The sequence below is a fragment of the Pristiophorus japonicus genome, chromosome 12 (assembly GCF_044704955.1).
Source record: "Pristiophorus japonicus isolate sPriJap1 chromosome 12, sPriJap1.hap1, whole genome shotgun sequence".
NCBI lineage: Eukaryota > Metazoa > Chordata > Chondrichthyes > Pristiophoridae > Pristiophorus > Pristiophorus japonicus.
In genome coordinates this window covers 188,256,929-188,272,602 of record NC_091988.1, presented here as the reverse complement: position 1 = coordinate 188,272,602, position 15,674 = coordinate 188,256,929, and the positions used below count along the sequence as shown (strand labels likewise).

The 15,674-nt window shown below is 44.7% G+C and overlaps 1 protein-coding gene across 1 annotated transcript in view; it reads right to left on the bottom strand.

Moving 5' to 3' along the window:
- Nucleotides 1–15,674, bottom strand: part of LOC139277602 (rho GTPase-activating protein 39-like) — a 238,507-nt gene that overhangs the window by 87,450 nt on the left and 135,383 nt on the right. The window contains exon 3 of the mRNA XM_070896288.1: nucleotides 11,917–12,354. Coding sequence (XP_070752389.1) covers nucleotides 11,917–12,354 — 438 coding nt within the window. The remainder of the gene's footprint in view (nucleotides 1–11,916; nucleotides 12,355–15,674) is intronic.

Below are 15,674 nucleotides of genomic sequence, written 5' to 3'. Positions count from 1 at the left end.
TATTCAAAAAGGAGTTAGATGTAGTCCTTACTACTGGGGGGTCAAGGGGTATGGCGAGAAAGCAGGAATGGGATACTGAAGTTGCATGTTCAGCCATGAACTCATTGAATGGCGGTGCAGGCTCGAAGGGCCGAATGGTCTACTCCTGCAGCTATTTTCTATGTTTCTATGTATCCTGGCCAATATTTATCCCTCAATCAACATAACAAAAATAGATTATCTGGTCATTATCACATTGCTGTTTGTGGGAGTTTGCTGTGCGCAAGTTGGCTGCCACGTTTCCCACATTACAACAATCATACACTCCAAGAGCACTTTATTGGCTGTAAAGCACTTTGGGACGTCTGGTGGGCGTGAAAGGCGCTATATAAATGCAAGTCTTTCTTTTTTCTCTCTCAAATGTCAAACTTTGGAGGGAGCTTACTGTGGAGGGATCCTAACAAAATACCCCACATTGGAACAGATTCCAGAGAACTACTGATCCCAAGCTCTGCAGGGAATGTCACCACGCAGCACTTACTTGCAGAGAAAATTCTCAGCCCTACTTCACCTCTCATTTTTGCACATCTGTGTAAGGAAGCCTTTTTTTAAAAAAAAACGTCATGGTAAACAACAGATGCGCTCATTATTACCACAATAGGCTGATCAAATAATTCAGAAGAGATTAGTTGGGTTACGACAACTACAACTTGTATTTATGTAGCAGAGCACATGGAAAATTGGGGATGGGGGACATGAGATGAGAAATTTTTTTTTTAGGATATCGTTGAAGGCAGGCAGACGGGTAACAAGGCAAAGTGGTTACGGAAGAGAATTTCACAGAACGGGGGCACTGAGACTTGGGGATCAGTCTCTGATTGTGCAGCGGGGATCAGTCTCTGATTGTGCAGCAGGGACCAGTAAACCAGATTCCGAGAAGCAGAGGATGCAGCTGGTACGTGCAAATAGGGAAGATCAGAAAGAGGGGAGCCAAGTCATGAAGGAATTTGAAAAAAAGGACGAGGCTTTTGGAATGGATACAGTGAAGCGCAGGAAGCGAGTAAAGTTTCCCATGTAATTTGTACGGGGGAGGGGGGGGGGAAAGAGAGAGGAGGTGAAGGGGGCTCTGTAAAGCAAAACACTGCTTGAAAGATCGGGAGCAGCAAAGCTTTATGTATGTTAGGAGCAGACACGAGGCAATAATGATGTTGATTAGGATTTCTGTAATAGTGGGAGAGGAGTAGGGTTCTACTCTTGAGGCTGAAGAATGGGAATTTTGGGACAGAATGGACGTGAAGATAAGTCCAGGTCAAAGGAGAGCGGGATTTAATCCGAGTTGGAAGCTGGAAACGTTCGGGGCTGAGGTACAAGGATGGCTGGCACAAGCCACATATGACAGCTTTGGTTTTGCTGACATTAGCTCAGTGGGTAGCACTCTTGCCTCTGGGTCAGAAGGTTGTGGGTTCAAGTCTCACTCGAGAGACTTGATCACATAAATCTAGGCTGACACGCCAGTGCAGTGCTGAGGGAGTGCTGCACTGTCGGAGGAGCCATGATTTGGATGAGATGTTAAACCGAACACTTGTGTGCTCTCTCAGGTGGATGTAAAAGATCCCTTGGCACTATTTCAAAGAAGAGTAGGGGAGTTATCCCCTGTGTCCTGGCCAATATTTATCCCTCAATCAACATCACTAGAACAGATTATCTGGTCATTATCATATTGCGGTTTGTGGGAGCTTGCTGTAAGCAAATTATCTGCCATATTTCCTATATTACAACAGTGACTACACTTCAAAAAGTACTTCATTAGCTGTAAAGCACTTTGGGGCATACTGAGGTCATGAAAGGTGCGCACAAATGCAAGTCTAAATTTTGTTTTCAGTTGCAGACACATTTTGACTCATTCAGAAGATGATGAAAACATTCACAGGGATTGGGACCAAATGTCAGCCTCATGACTGCAGCGGCAGCACTAACATTTCAGCAAAGTGCCATAGTAGGCGTGTGAAACATCAATATTCAGTCCACTTAAACTGTGACAGAGGTACTCGGCAGTACAATTATAGAGTTTGTCTTTGCAACGTCAGTGTGCACGGAGACAGCACGGTGTGTTTTACAACACTAGAGTGAAGGACAGGGCTGTAACTACCAGCGAGAACAATCCGAGGTGAATCAAATGCATCACACGGTGTCAAAGAGCACTGGCTAACGTGTGGCTTTTCCCAAAATGTGTTGAGACAGATATACTAAATAATGCCCGTGACAACACTGGTGTGGTTGTACTTATAACCTCTTACTGCAAATGTGGGTAAGTACGAACAGTAGGTTTTTGACTGAAAAATTCATTTGAACAAGTACTTGTGCTTTTTCTGCAGCACAAACAAACACGTTGAAGCTTCTTGGTGGCGTTACTAGTGAGGGGAATAAAGATATTTTATCCCCACTGGCATTTCCGCATGCAAGTACAATAACTCCTGAGCAACACAGCTGTGAGTGGGTCACGTCGGATCCACCTGCTGAGTATATATCGTGTACAACAGATGTCCAAGCACATATACCAAGGAAATTTTAAAAATAGAATTACATTTTAAAATAGGTAACGATCAGCAGTCTGGCTCCCACTCTGTTGGTAAATCAAAGCAATGACACACAGGATACTGTGCAGTTCACATGGAAAAGCCAGTGGAATTTTAAAAAGTACTGCCTCCCTGCTGACGTAATCGTTGGGGTGCTTGCGCCGTTGCAAAATTGGCAACACCAGTCGCTCATTTTAGGGGGAATCTAGAACTAAGGGGCAGAATCTCAGAATAAAACAGAAATGAGTCGGAATTTCTTCTCTCAGAGGGTCGTGGATCTTTGGAATTCTCTACCCCAGAGAGCAGTGGGGACTCAGTCTTTGAGGATATTTAAAGTGTAGATACATTTTTGAAGGATAAGGGAGTCCAGGGTTATGGGGAACGGGCAGGGAAGTGCAGCTGAGGTCAAGATCAGATCGGCCATGGTCTTGTTGAATGACGGAGCAGGCTCGAGGGGCCAAATGGCCAACTCCTGTTCCTATTTTTTATGTTCTTATGAATAGTACGCAGCCTCTCCGCATATCAAAAAAAGGTCGAAAATTGCTCTCAGGAATCTTGCATTGGATTCAGAAATATTTATATATAGAGAGAAAATATTCCCAGTAAATTCACTTTGTTAAATCTGAGAGGCGGACAACACAGACCATGACAAAAGATGTGCTGGAAAGTCAAACTACTCTTTTTTTAAGTTGAAGGCATCATTCTAACCAGCAAAACACAAAACAGCTCCTGGGCAGGGAGGGGAAAGACAAGGAGGAGTGTTGAAAGCCACACTGCAAGGTCAGGACTGGGGTTGTTTTACAAACTTTTCAGATGACCCTTTACAGAAGATGAAAGATGAATGAGAGCAGACAAAGTTCAGCTTCATCTGGTGGCCGCGCTTCGGAGAGGAGAGGTTGAAAGGGCAGCTCATGGAATGGCACAAGGAATTGACCACTTCACTCACAGACCACACAGTAGCATCCAATTCTATTAACCAGAGAGGACACTTGTGCGGAGACACAGGAAATCAATCCATACAACTCCCATCATTAAAGTTTCATGATTAGTCATCCACTACTTATGCCTGCAATGGGACTTGTCGGAGGAACAACACAACCAACGGCTCACATTCATCTTAACCCTTTCCAGGCCAGGTAAACAGCACCTCCACAGGAATAGCACAAATGCTGTACCCTGTAGAACAGGAAATCTGCCCCACTATACACCAAGTAACTTTCACCCTGCTGCATAAACAAGAACTCCACTCAGTTACACAAGGAGATCGTAGACTATGGGCTTATGGTTTAATACAAACTCTTTCACTGACCAATCACGTCCCTATATGAGGTTGGTAGGTTTGAGGGGCAGAAGTTGCCAGGCAATGACGACAACAAATGGAGCTTTTTCCTCTATATTGTTTAGACTTGTGTGCAAGTCTTTACTGGATTGGTTAAAGTGCATCCTGCCCACTGGGTGCTACATTACTTTTTAGGAATAATGCATTGAACAACAACTTGCATTTATATAGCGCCTTTAACGTAGTAAAAACATCCCGCAGTGCTTCACAGGAGCGTATGGGATCAAACAATATTTGACACCAAGCCACATAAGGCGATATTAGCACAGGTGATCAAAAGAGGCAGCTTTTAAGGAGTGTCAGAGGAGGAGGTAGGTAGAGAGGCAGCGCGGCTTAGGGAGGGATTGGGGCCCAAGGCATGGCCACCAATGGTGGGGCGATTAAAATTGGGGATGTGCAAGAGGTCAGGATTGAAGGAGGGCAGAGATCTTGGCGGGTTCGAGGAGGTTACAGACACAGGGAAGGAAGACCATGGAGACATTTGAAAACAAGGTTGAGAAGTTAAAAATTTGCCAGACCAGGAGCAATGAAGGTCAGCGAGCACAGGGGTGATGGATGGAGGGCGGAAGATGTTTTCACAGCAACAACCACAAATGGTTCTTCTTGGAATACCCTCCAACAACAAAAGATTTGTTGAAGAACAGTATGTAATTGGACTTACAGCGCCAGTGTGGCACATGAGCGTCAATGCCACCACATGGTACAGAAGGCAAGGCCGGGAGCTGAGAGTCGACGCTTGCTGAAACTAGTTCAAGACCTCAAGGCAAAGATTGGTCGTCAGTCTTCGTGGTCATCCATGCATCAGACGCGCACGGTTCTGAAGCACTGTGCACATTTCGTGGGACTCAGCACAGGTGGAAGACCGCCATGCTCGGCTTACTTGGAAATTTGAGTTTTATCTTAAAATGTTCCAAATTTGAACATAAATTAAGGCAGGTTTCAAATCTTGCATTCCGCAAAATTCCGCAAATTGAAGGCACAAGAATTCAGGGTTTTACAGCAAGCAGCAAAAGCCTGGATAGTCATCTTTAACTATCCCATACGTGGCACAAGTCATATACTTCCATTCATTTATATTCAAGGCCCAGATATGGGTCCCATACAGTAATAACTGGACCACAAGCCGGTGGTCAGAATGATAAAACACCAAGCCTATTCTCAGAAAATTAGAAAATTAAAAATTATTTGAAGAACGGAGTTGACTCGTCATATTCAATTACTCTGAGCAACAGCACCAGACACAACATACAAAAGCACAAACAGTCCGGCAACTTATCAAAGTGACAGTTCGTTCTCTCCTACACTCTCGGTGACCAGTTGTCTGTTGGAAATACTAAAAGGAATTGATTTCATCCCCAGGGGGGTCAGCAGCTATCTCATCAATAATGGCACACGAGAAGATCTCCAGTTACATGGACAGTGCAGAGATGAGTACAGCACTTCTGAAACAGCTCAGCACAAGTGGAAGACCACCGTGCGATGGTGGCAACTTAGAAGGCGACTCTCTAAATCAACGCCACAAGTCCAGGCTTTGAAGCGTCGTTCTACATTTGGGGCAAATCAATCTTTCTCTCGGTTACAAACAGTAATTATTTCTGAGCTTAGAACGCGTGCTATTTGATTCCCCCTCCAATGCCTACGGTGACCAAGACAACAAATAGCTGAGCCATACAGATAAGAAAGATCCCGTGTTCAATGGTCAGTCAGTGCTGAGTTAATTAAGTGCTATAATTAGTGCCAGCTAATTGCAGCAACTTTACCATTGCTCAGGCTAGCAAAGGGGAAAAAAAATACAACTGCAGCTCCCACCCCTGATCACTTTACAGGGGCCCTTATTGGACAGTGCACTTGGCGTGGGCTTGGCTGTGATAGTCTCTGCAGTTGCATTGTTTACGGACACTCGTTGTCTGGTACACGAAGATTAGTCACATGGGTGAAGTATTTGCAGGCATCCAGTGCCCTAGCTTGGTAGTGTAATGTATGCTCACAGGTTTGGTCAGTTGTTGAGTTCGGAGTGGCTTAGCCAGTCACATGATGTTCACAAGACTCAATAAAACCCCAGCCAGTTGGGTTCAGGGGATCCACGATAAAGCAGGTGGTTGTGAACCGAGTGGCTGAACTGATAATATGTAGTGTGATTGTTAAATCTTTGCTAATAAACCAACTAGTTCTTAATAGAAATGTGTTGCTATGAATTCTTAAGCAAAGAACCCATGAAGCAAATATATTACAGGTGTTAACTCCTTCAGGCGAGCACAAGGCCGGGAGGGGTGGCAGGGGGAAAGAGAGAAAGAGAGAAAGAGAAGGCAAAAAAAATCATGGGCAATGCTCACATGAAACATTTTGAAGATGAAATAGCTATTGCACTCCATCTGCCACTATAGCTTATAAAGTCAATAATGGTGCCGTATTCTGGAGCACCAGCAAGTGACAATTCTGGTCTTTGTTCTCTTGTGTGGTCTCCACCATCAACCAGAACAAACACCTTTTGTATTTAAAGCAACTTTATTTGTCACACAAGCAATGTGAAGTGGCTATTGGCAAACTTCTGCGTATTTCCTGTCATCTGCTCTAATCCGTGCATTTTCTTCCAATCCTTAGGTTTAATGGTGTGCAGGGAGAGATCAGTCCCACAGTCGCATGACTTCTGGCATCGGGTATCCTGGAAATTCTTACGAAGTCACAAACAAAGCACCTTGTCCGAGTGGAACTGGGCTCTGGCGACTGCCAAAGAGTTTACTCATCCGACAACAGCTCTTGCTGGACTGACGCGACTTTACCCTTTTCAACTAGGGAGTCATTTATTTTTTTGCAATTTCCTTCAACCCCCAAAGTGACAGTAGGAGCAGGGAGGAAGAGGAAAAAACACATTTCTAAGTTAGATTAGAATGCATGGGTTTAGTCGGTGAAAGGTTGCATCTCTGAAACCTGGCCATCACTGAGGCAGAAACTACAGAAGGGAGGAAATCGCACCTGCCTGTGAAGCAAACTGCAGTTACAAGTTGAATTTCTCCGACCCACAAGAACAGTGTAACTGTACTTGGAGAAGCAGGGTGCACTAAATAGAAACATAGAAAATAGGTGCAGGAGCAGGCCATTCAGCCCTTCAAGCCTGCACCGCCATTCAATGAGTTCATGGCTGAACATGAAACTTCAGTACCCCCTTCCTGCTTTCTCGCCATACCCCTTGATCCCCCTAGTAGTAAGGACCTCATCTAACTCCCTTTTGAATATATTTAGTGAATTGGCCTCAACTACTCTCTGTGGTAGAGAATTCCACAGGTTCACCACTCTCTGGGTGAAGAAGTTTCTCCTCATCTTGGTCCTAAATGGCTTACCCCTTATCCTTAGACTGTGACCCCTGGTTCTGGACTTCCCCAACATTGGGAACATTCTTCCTGCATCTAACCTGTCTAAACCCGTCAGAATTTTAAACGTTTCTATGAGGTCCCCACTCATTCTTCTGAACTCCAGTGAATACAAGCCCAGTTGATCCAGTCTTTCTTGATAGGTCAGTCCCACCATCCCGGGAATCAGTCTGGTGAATCTTCGCTGCACTCCCTCAATAGCAAGAATGTCCTTCCTCAAGTTAGGAGACCAAAACTGTACACAATACTCCAGGTGTGGCCTCACCAAGGCCCTGTACAACTGTAGCAACACCTCCCTGCCCCTGTACTCAAATCCCCTCGCTATGAAGGCCAACATGCCATTTGCTTTCTTAACCGCCTGCTGTACCTGCATGCCAACCTTCAATGACTGATGTACCATGACACCCAGGTCTCGTTGCACCTTCCCTTTTCCTAATCTGTCACCATTCAGATAATAGTCTGTCTCTCTGTTTTTACCACCAAAGTGGATAACCTCACATTTATCCACATTATACTTCATCTGCCATTCATTTGCCCACTCACCTAACCTATCCAAGTCACTCTTCAGCCTCATAGCATCCTCCTCGCAGCTCACACTGCCACCCAACTTAGTGTCATCCGCAAATTTGGAGATACTACATTTAATCCCCTCGTCTAAATCATTAATGTACAATGTAAACAGCTGGGGCCCCAGCACAGAACCTTGTGGTACCCCACTAGTCACTGCCTGCCATTCTGAAAAGTACCTATTTACTCCTACTCTTTGCTTCCTGTCTGACAACCAGTTCTCAATCCACGTCAGCACACTACCCCCAATCCCATGTGCTTTAACTTTGCACATTAATCTCATGTGGGACCTTGTCGAAAGCCTTCTGAAAGTCCAAATACACCACATCAACTGGTTCTCCTTTGTCCACTTTACTGGAAACATCCTCAAAAAATTCCAGAAGATTTGTCAAGCATGATTTCCCTTTCACAAATCCATGCTGACTTGGACCTATCATGTCACCATTTTCCAAATGCGCTGCTATGACATCCTTAATAATTGATTCCATCATTTTACCCACTACTGAGGTCAGGCTGACCGGTCTATAATTTCCTGTTTTCTCTCTCCCTCCTTTTTTAAAAAGTGGGGTTACATTGGCTACCCTCCACTCGATAGGAACTGATCCAGAGTCAATGGAATGTTGGAAAATGACTGTCAATACATCCGCTATTTCCAAAGCCACCTCCTTAAGTACTCTGGGATGCAGTCCATCAGGCCCTGGGGATTTATCGGCCTTCAATCCCATCAATTTCCCCAACACAATTTCCCAACTAATAAAGATTTCCCTCAGTTCCTCCTCCTTACTAGACCCTCTGACCCCTTTTATATCTGGAAGGTTGTTTGTGTCCTCCTTAGTGAATACCGAACCAAAGTACTTGTTCAATTGGTCTGCCATTTCTTTGTTCCCCGTTATGACTTCCCCTGATTCTGACTGCAGGGGACCTACGTTTGTCTTTACTAACCTTTTTCTCTTTACATACCTATAGAAACTTTTGCAATCCGCCTTAATGTTCCCTGCAATATAATATAATAAACTTTTTTTTTAAATCAAGACATTTCCTTTTTTTAAAATAAGGAAACATCAATTCCACCAGATTCTTTATTCCCATTTTCAAAATTTGCTTTCAGCCACCACTGAAACACAAGATGCCTATACCTACGGCCTCTATGCAACATTGTGAAATTTCACTATTTCAACCTCATCTGTAACAACAACTTGCATCTATATAGCGCCATTTACATAGTAAACCTTTCCAAGGTACTTCAAAGGAGCGTTATCAAACAAAATTTGACACTGAGCCACACCAGGGCAACCTTCGCAAGGTTACAAACCTATCTTTGTTAAGCTTCAATATTTAAACATCCTTCACAAAATGGTATTTTTTCTTGATTTCCAATGTTCCATTCTTTTCCCTAGCTGTTAATGGTTCCAGAGATGCTGCTGCTCTTCAGTGCCTCACCCCAATGGCCATTCGTTAATCTAAGCAAAAAGTGGGCATAAGCAGGTTATTCATCTGTGAGAGGCATTCTAAGTGACCACAATCTTTTCCCCACCTAATGTCCAGACATACACACTTTCAGTGGGAATGGATTCACACAGGGATCGGACAGAAATCACAAATGGGAACCAGCGCTGATATTTCCCATCCCTATCCCAGGGATTTTGAGGCAAATAATTTATGCTCCAACTGCTACTTCAGTTAAGATTAACTCACGGCACAGACAAGTGTTCAAACATATGACCTTGCTCAGTTAGTCTTGCTCAGTACCGAGCCTCATGGTAAATTTACCCAACAATCCATCAGCACAGCTGTAGTTTTCACTTTTCAATTAGTCCAATTACATCACCAAGTTTCCCTGCTCCATCCTACCCCAAGCTTCTAACCAGGCTAAAGAGGATAATGTTCCCCATGTACAATTCTTATAACTCCAGCCATACCATTAACACACACAATACAACAGTGTAACTCATTCAGTTTCTATTAACTATTTACAATGATGAGGATGTTTCGCTTTGCATTCGTTGATGCACGGTAGTACAACAGCAGAGTATAGGTCTGAATACAATTCTCCACATAAAGATAGATACTGCAGCTAGACGGAGGGCAGGGGTGGAGGGGGGGGGGCGGGGGGGAGCGTGTTGAAGAGAAAATTGAGGAAGAGGGAGAGAAAACGGACAGACAACACAATCAATGGTCCCTTTAAGCTGAGCAGCCACGCAGTGTTCTGGATCTCCCGTGCAGCCGGCTCTTAAAAGAAAAAAAAATCATACATGCGTGGAATTTTGAATGGGCTGCGCGGCCCCCCCCCAAAAAATGATGGAACATTGAACGCAACACCATTGTAGAAGCATAGTCACCACACGGGCTGCAGTGGTTCACAGGCAAGGTCCAACCACACCTACTCAGGGATGGACAATATATGCGATCGAACCAGCATCATCACAAAAGAAATAATAAAGAAGTGAGAACAAAGAATCAATGAAAGAGAGAGAGAGTGACAAAAAAAGTCTCTCATAGCTTTCATGCATTATCCATTGACAAATATAAGCATAATATTGAGAGGGGTCTGGGCGAGAATGGGCTTGCCTTGTCACCAACTTGATACGGGCCAATGCCCAGGAAAATGGAGCAGAGACATGGAAGGTGATTTTTTCTTATTTATTTAAAAAAAAAGAGTCGAGGAAAAAAAATAAAGCAAGATTTGGACAACTCTGCTGCTTCACATATAGGTGGATGGCATAAGTAGTGTTAATACCCAAAGCATTATTCCTAAACACAAATGAAATGTTACTGTGAAGCCCTTAAATATGCAATTTGAGAGAATGTGATTTTGTGACTGGGTCATTAACTACAGAATACAGGTAATAGCAAAGTGGAATTTCACCCACATATAAATGGTAAGACTGGAAAATATGACTAAATGGGAAGCATACCATTGAGAGGAACCTCAAATTTCAATTCAGTTTTTAGATAAATTTACTAAAAGTAATCTGATGCGTCTGTTGATGCAGGCCATTCATGATGTTTATCTTCTTGACAAGATTAATGTACTATTTTGCCTTACGGTCCCCTGCTCAAAAATGTTAATGTAGATTTAAGTGTAACTGGACAATTGAACGGCCTGCAGTGTTTCAGAAAATGCTCCAGAAAATGTTCAAAAAGGGCACTTAATATTTTACAAGATGAGGAAGGCCAATCTTAATTCACAAATACCCCACAGGCTTCCCATCACAGCATCCAAATGTTTATTAAACAGTTCCATGGTTTGTGTCTCCATTACCTGATCCAGATGTCCAATCCAAGTGATGATCACTCTTTTGCTTAATAACTTTCCAAATTTGCCTTTCATTACTTTGAACGTTTCTGTTCTTCTGGCACAGCTTAGCTGAAGTAATGTTTTGGATTTAATTTTAGTACAGGTATGTGCTTTACTATCGTATGCCCCGTTATAATGTCAACTCTCAGGAGGCTTCGTCAGAGGCGAAAAGGACAAGTTTCTCCAACTGATTCTACACATCTTTAGCAATCTCCAATGATAGTAAGCATGATAGGCCAAGAGAAAGGAGAATGGTCTCTTTAAAACTGATCTGCCACCCTACATAAACTTAAGCTCATCCAAAACTCTGCTGCCTGTACCAAGTCCTGTTCACCCATCATTCCTCTGCTCGCAGACCAACATCCCAGTCCAACAATCCCTCAATTTTAAAATTGTCATCCTGGTTTTCAAATCCCTCCATGACCTCAACCCTTACTATTTCTGTAACCTCCTCCAGCCCCACAATCCTCCGAGATCTCTGCGCTGCTCCAATTCTGGCCTCTTGTGCATCCCTGGTGACCCTGCCTTCAGCTGCCTAGGCCCTAAGCTCTGGAATGCCCTCCCTAAATCTCTCCGCCTCTCTATCTTGTGCTCTCCTCCTTTAAGACGCTCCTTGAAACCTACCTCTTTCTGTCCTAATATATGGCTCGGTGTAAAATTTTGTTTGATAATCGCTCATATGAAGCGCCTTGGGACGTTTTACTACGTTAAAAACTCTGAACAAATGCAAGTTATTGTTCAGTTGTTAATCTAGGAAGCGGAGTTAAGTGAAGAAAAATCAGGACCTACCTTCCGTATTCCTTCCTACCCATGGAATCCTGCCGATCTTGGGCGATCCCGACGGCCTCGTTCCCTTTCTCCGTACCCTGGATTCCCGGCAGCTGGGCTGAAAATGCACGCCGCTCGCCGCTGTAATTATTTCCGATCGGAGCGCCATCCCCGGTCAGCTGCCCCCGGCTTTCTGACTGAGAATTCCTCTTCATTGCCTGAAGTCGTGCCAAAGGGACAATGTCGCAGTTCTGCGGCCGGTGCCAGACGGTCTGTTTGGTGAGAGCATTGTAGTAATAGAAGCGGTTGTTGTTCTGGTCAAACAGCTCCCACCACTGGTTCTCGCTCGACTGCCTGACACGTACACGCTGCGGGGGATCCCAGCCGCACTCGCCTGTCACCAGGTTAACGTACATACGTTCTCGTGTCCGAGGCTCAATAATTTCCACCCAATCCGCACTGAAGAAAAAGGAAAAAAATGGTTAAGTGATAAATACATTGGGCTGGATTTTCCGTTGTTTAACATCTCAGTTAGCGGGGACGTTAATGGGAGCATAGGAGGTTACCGACCGGGAGCGCAGCTTTTAGCGACCCGCCCAAAAATTCATTAGAGGCTCACTGGGGGGCGCAAACCAGTAGCGTCTGACGATTGACGATCAGTGCGATCCTGACGTCAGTCCTGGTGCAACGCCCACGCTTGCGCCCCAGTCGGTAAATTATGTGCGGCCGCCAAGAACAACGACTGGAAAAACAGTCGGTACAAGCTTGCAGAATGGTTAACTGGTGGCTACTTGAAGGGATGAGGAAGCACTTCCTCGGAGGCCACAGTCAGTGCAACGTTTACACACAGCATGGTGCGTGAGCCTCAGAGTTTGCAGCGGCCGACAGACATTAACAGTGCAACTTGAAAAGAAGTGATTTTGAAAACTTTAATGGGTGCATTACCATGCCATGCTTTTAAGACTCGACTTTTCCCGGGATCTGATTCGGAGTTCCGCGCATGTGCAATGGGCCTGCAAAATGTACCAACCAAACTTTCATTATCATTACCCCCTCCCCCCGCCCAGCTCTGGTGTGCAACAGCTGATTTATCGCCCCCATCAGCTCTTCGACCAATTCTGACAAATTTCTGGGCAGAGGACGCAAACTTTTTCAAGGCGTTAAAATTACCGCTCCGCATGGGTTACCGCCCCAACTGAGGCATGACCGAATTGCTCCCCCATTAACTTTAAATAACTTGCATAGAATTTACAGAACAGAAAGAGGCCATTCGGCACAACTTGTTTTGGCCAGCGTTCAGGCTCCACACAAGTCTCCTCCCACCCAGCTTCATCTAACCCCATCAAAATAATCTTCTATTCCTTTCTCCCTCATGTACCTATCTACCTTCCCCTGAATGCAGTGGGAATGTGGTATAGCCTTAACTCAATTGTGTAAAATGCAACTAGACCTCTACCTACACTGCAGATTGTACCCAGAAGCATAGCGATTTGTTTTTCTTTCGCCTCATCATTTTTTCCTGGCGTTTTCTCCCTTGAACCCTCTTTCCAGAAAATGATCAGAGCTTTCTGTCACCCCCACCCCACTTTTCCAGGTTTCAGTCTCAATAGGTATTTACTGGTCATTCGACTTTTGGGCCCATCACATGTGCACCTGACCCCGTCCTCTCCCAATTTCTGCACACTTGCAGCTCCAACAGGGATTAATGTATGCCGATCTGGTCACGAAGGCCAGTTGCTTGCCCGTTTTCACTTCAGTTGATTCAGAGCAGATCCATGATCTAATCGAAAACCCCCTCCATTTGTGTGTGCCTTATTACCACACCATTTTCCCAAAGGAGCCAATTAGATGTCAAGGGAGCAGTTTATTTTTAGTCTCCAGTTGGCATCTTTTGGTAAATAAGTTGGAGTGGAAATTACAGGAAAGGGAGTCAACACTATTCACTGAGTCTTCTATTACTGCACAGCACAAAAATACCAGCTATTAGGGGTATTTGCTGTCTGCTGCAGAAAGAGAGTACAGAGAAATGAATAACCATATGAACACATATGATGATGATAATGATGCAGTGGTAGGTATTTGTGCTGTGTCTTTAGAGATATATAAGCACCAATCACGAAGTGCGCCTTGTACACCCATTCCAGTAAGCAGTGTTTTAGTTCCAACATGTGTGGTTGTATCGAACAGCCCCGGAGGCGACCTTAAAGGTAGAAGAGAAGCCATTCGAGGCAAAGCCATTTATTTATACCTGTGATGAGAGGTATAAGGTGTGCCGTGAAGGTGAACTGCAGATGAGGGATTTGAAGAAAGGTGGGGTGATCAACAGGCTGAGGTTGGCACAACGACTGAGAAGAACACAGAGCAGAAGCAGGTGGTCACGATCATATATGATGTCCTTCCTGACTGATCAATGCGGTCAGTCTCAGTGTTGTGGATGTGGCAGAAATCAGAACAGACAATCTGAAGTAAGGACTGATAGGGATAGTGTGAACTAAGAAAGGGAAGATTGAGAATAGGACAATAGTCAAAAAAAACACTGGAGAAATTAAGGGTGGTTTTCCCGAGGGGATGTGATAAAGGCAGTCTTGAACGTAGTTTGGGAATGCACCTGGGAAAGGACAAATTGAGGATGTGAGTAACCATGAGGCTAAGGAAGTGAGGTTGGAAGGTTAGGAGAGGATCCAGGGAGCAGGTGATGGGTATCACAGCCACGGCCAGGTGCAAATGGGAGAGAAAAGGCAGAGGTAGAAGGGAAAGTTGGATTTTGGAAGATTGTCACAGGAGGTGGCAACAATGGTTCAGATATGGGCTTGATTTTGGACACAAGAGTTCCTCATATTTCGAGTCAATGTGAGAATGGGAGAGGTGGAGAAAGGAGAACTGAGGAAGCAGTTTGTGAAGAGTTGAGTTGTTTTTGCTCTCTAAATACCAACAAAAAAGAGCGGGAAAAGACCAGCAAGCCCATTGTATAGCAATGCAGACCACTGACTCGCCTACTAACCATCCAATCACCTTAAAAGGGAAGAAAAAAAAAGAGATACTGAATGCAGTGCTCCAAGTGCAATAACAGCCTTATATTGTCTCAGTATATCACTCTTTGTTTTATAGGGCCCAAGTTTCCACATGATTTGCGCCTGATTTTTTAGGAGCAACTGGTGGAGAACGGACTATCTTAGAAATCGCAATTCTCCACATTTTTTTTTCTGCAGTTCTAGTCAGGTAGAACAGTTCTACTTTGGAACAGAATTTTTTCTTCAAAAGGGGGCGTATCCGGCCACTGGCGCCTGATTTGAAAGTTTCCACAGTGAAAATGTACTCCAAACTAAAGTAGAATGGAGCAAGTGAATATTTTTGTAGAACTGAAAAAACCTGTTCTACACATTAAAAAAATCAGGCGCAGGTTACAAATCAGGCGTCCAGAACGAGGTGGGGGGGGGGGGGGGAAGGGAACTCATTAAATTCTACAATAAATCCTTATTTATACTTATACAAATAAATCCAACCTGAATAAACATTTATAAGCCAAGAAAAGATTAAATAAACCATCTTCCTACCTGTGTGAAAGTGCTTCAGCCAGGAAGAATGGTGCAGCAAGCCTCACAAAACGAGGGAGCCGACCGAACGCGGGCGGGGGGAGGGGGGGAAGGAGGGAGCCGACCGAACGTGGGCCGGGGGGGGGGGGGGGGGGGGAAGAGAGGAGGGAGCCGACCGAACGCGAGCCGGGGGAGGGGGAGGAGGAGGGAGCCGACCGAACGTGGGCGGGGAGGAGGAGGAGGGAG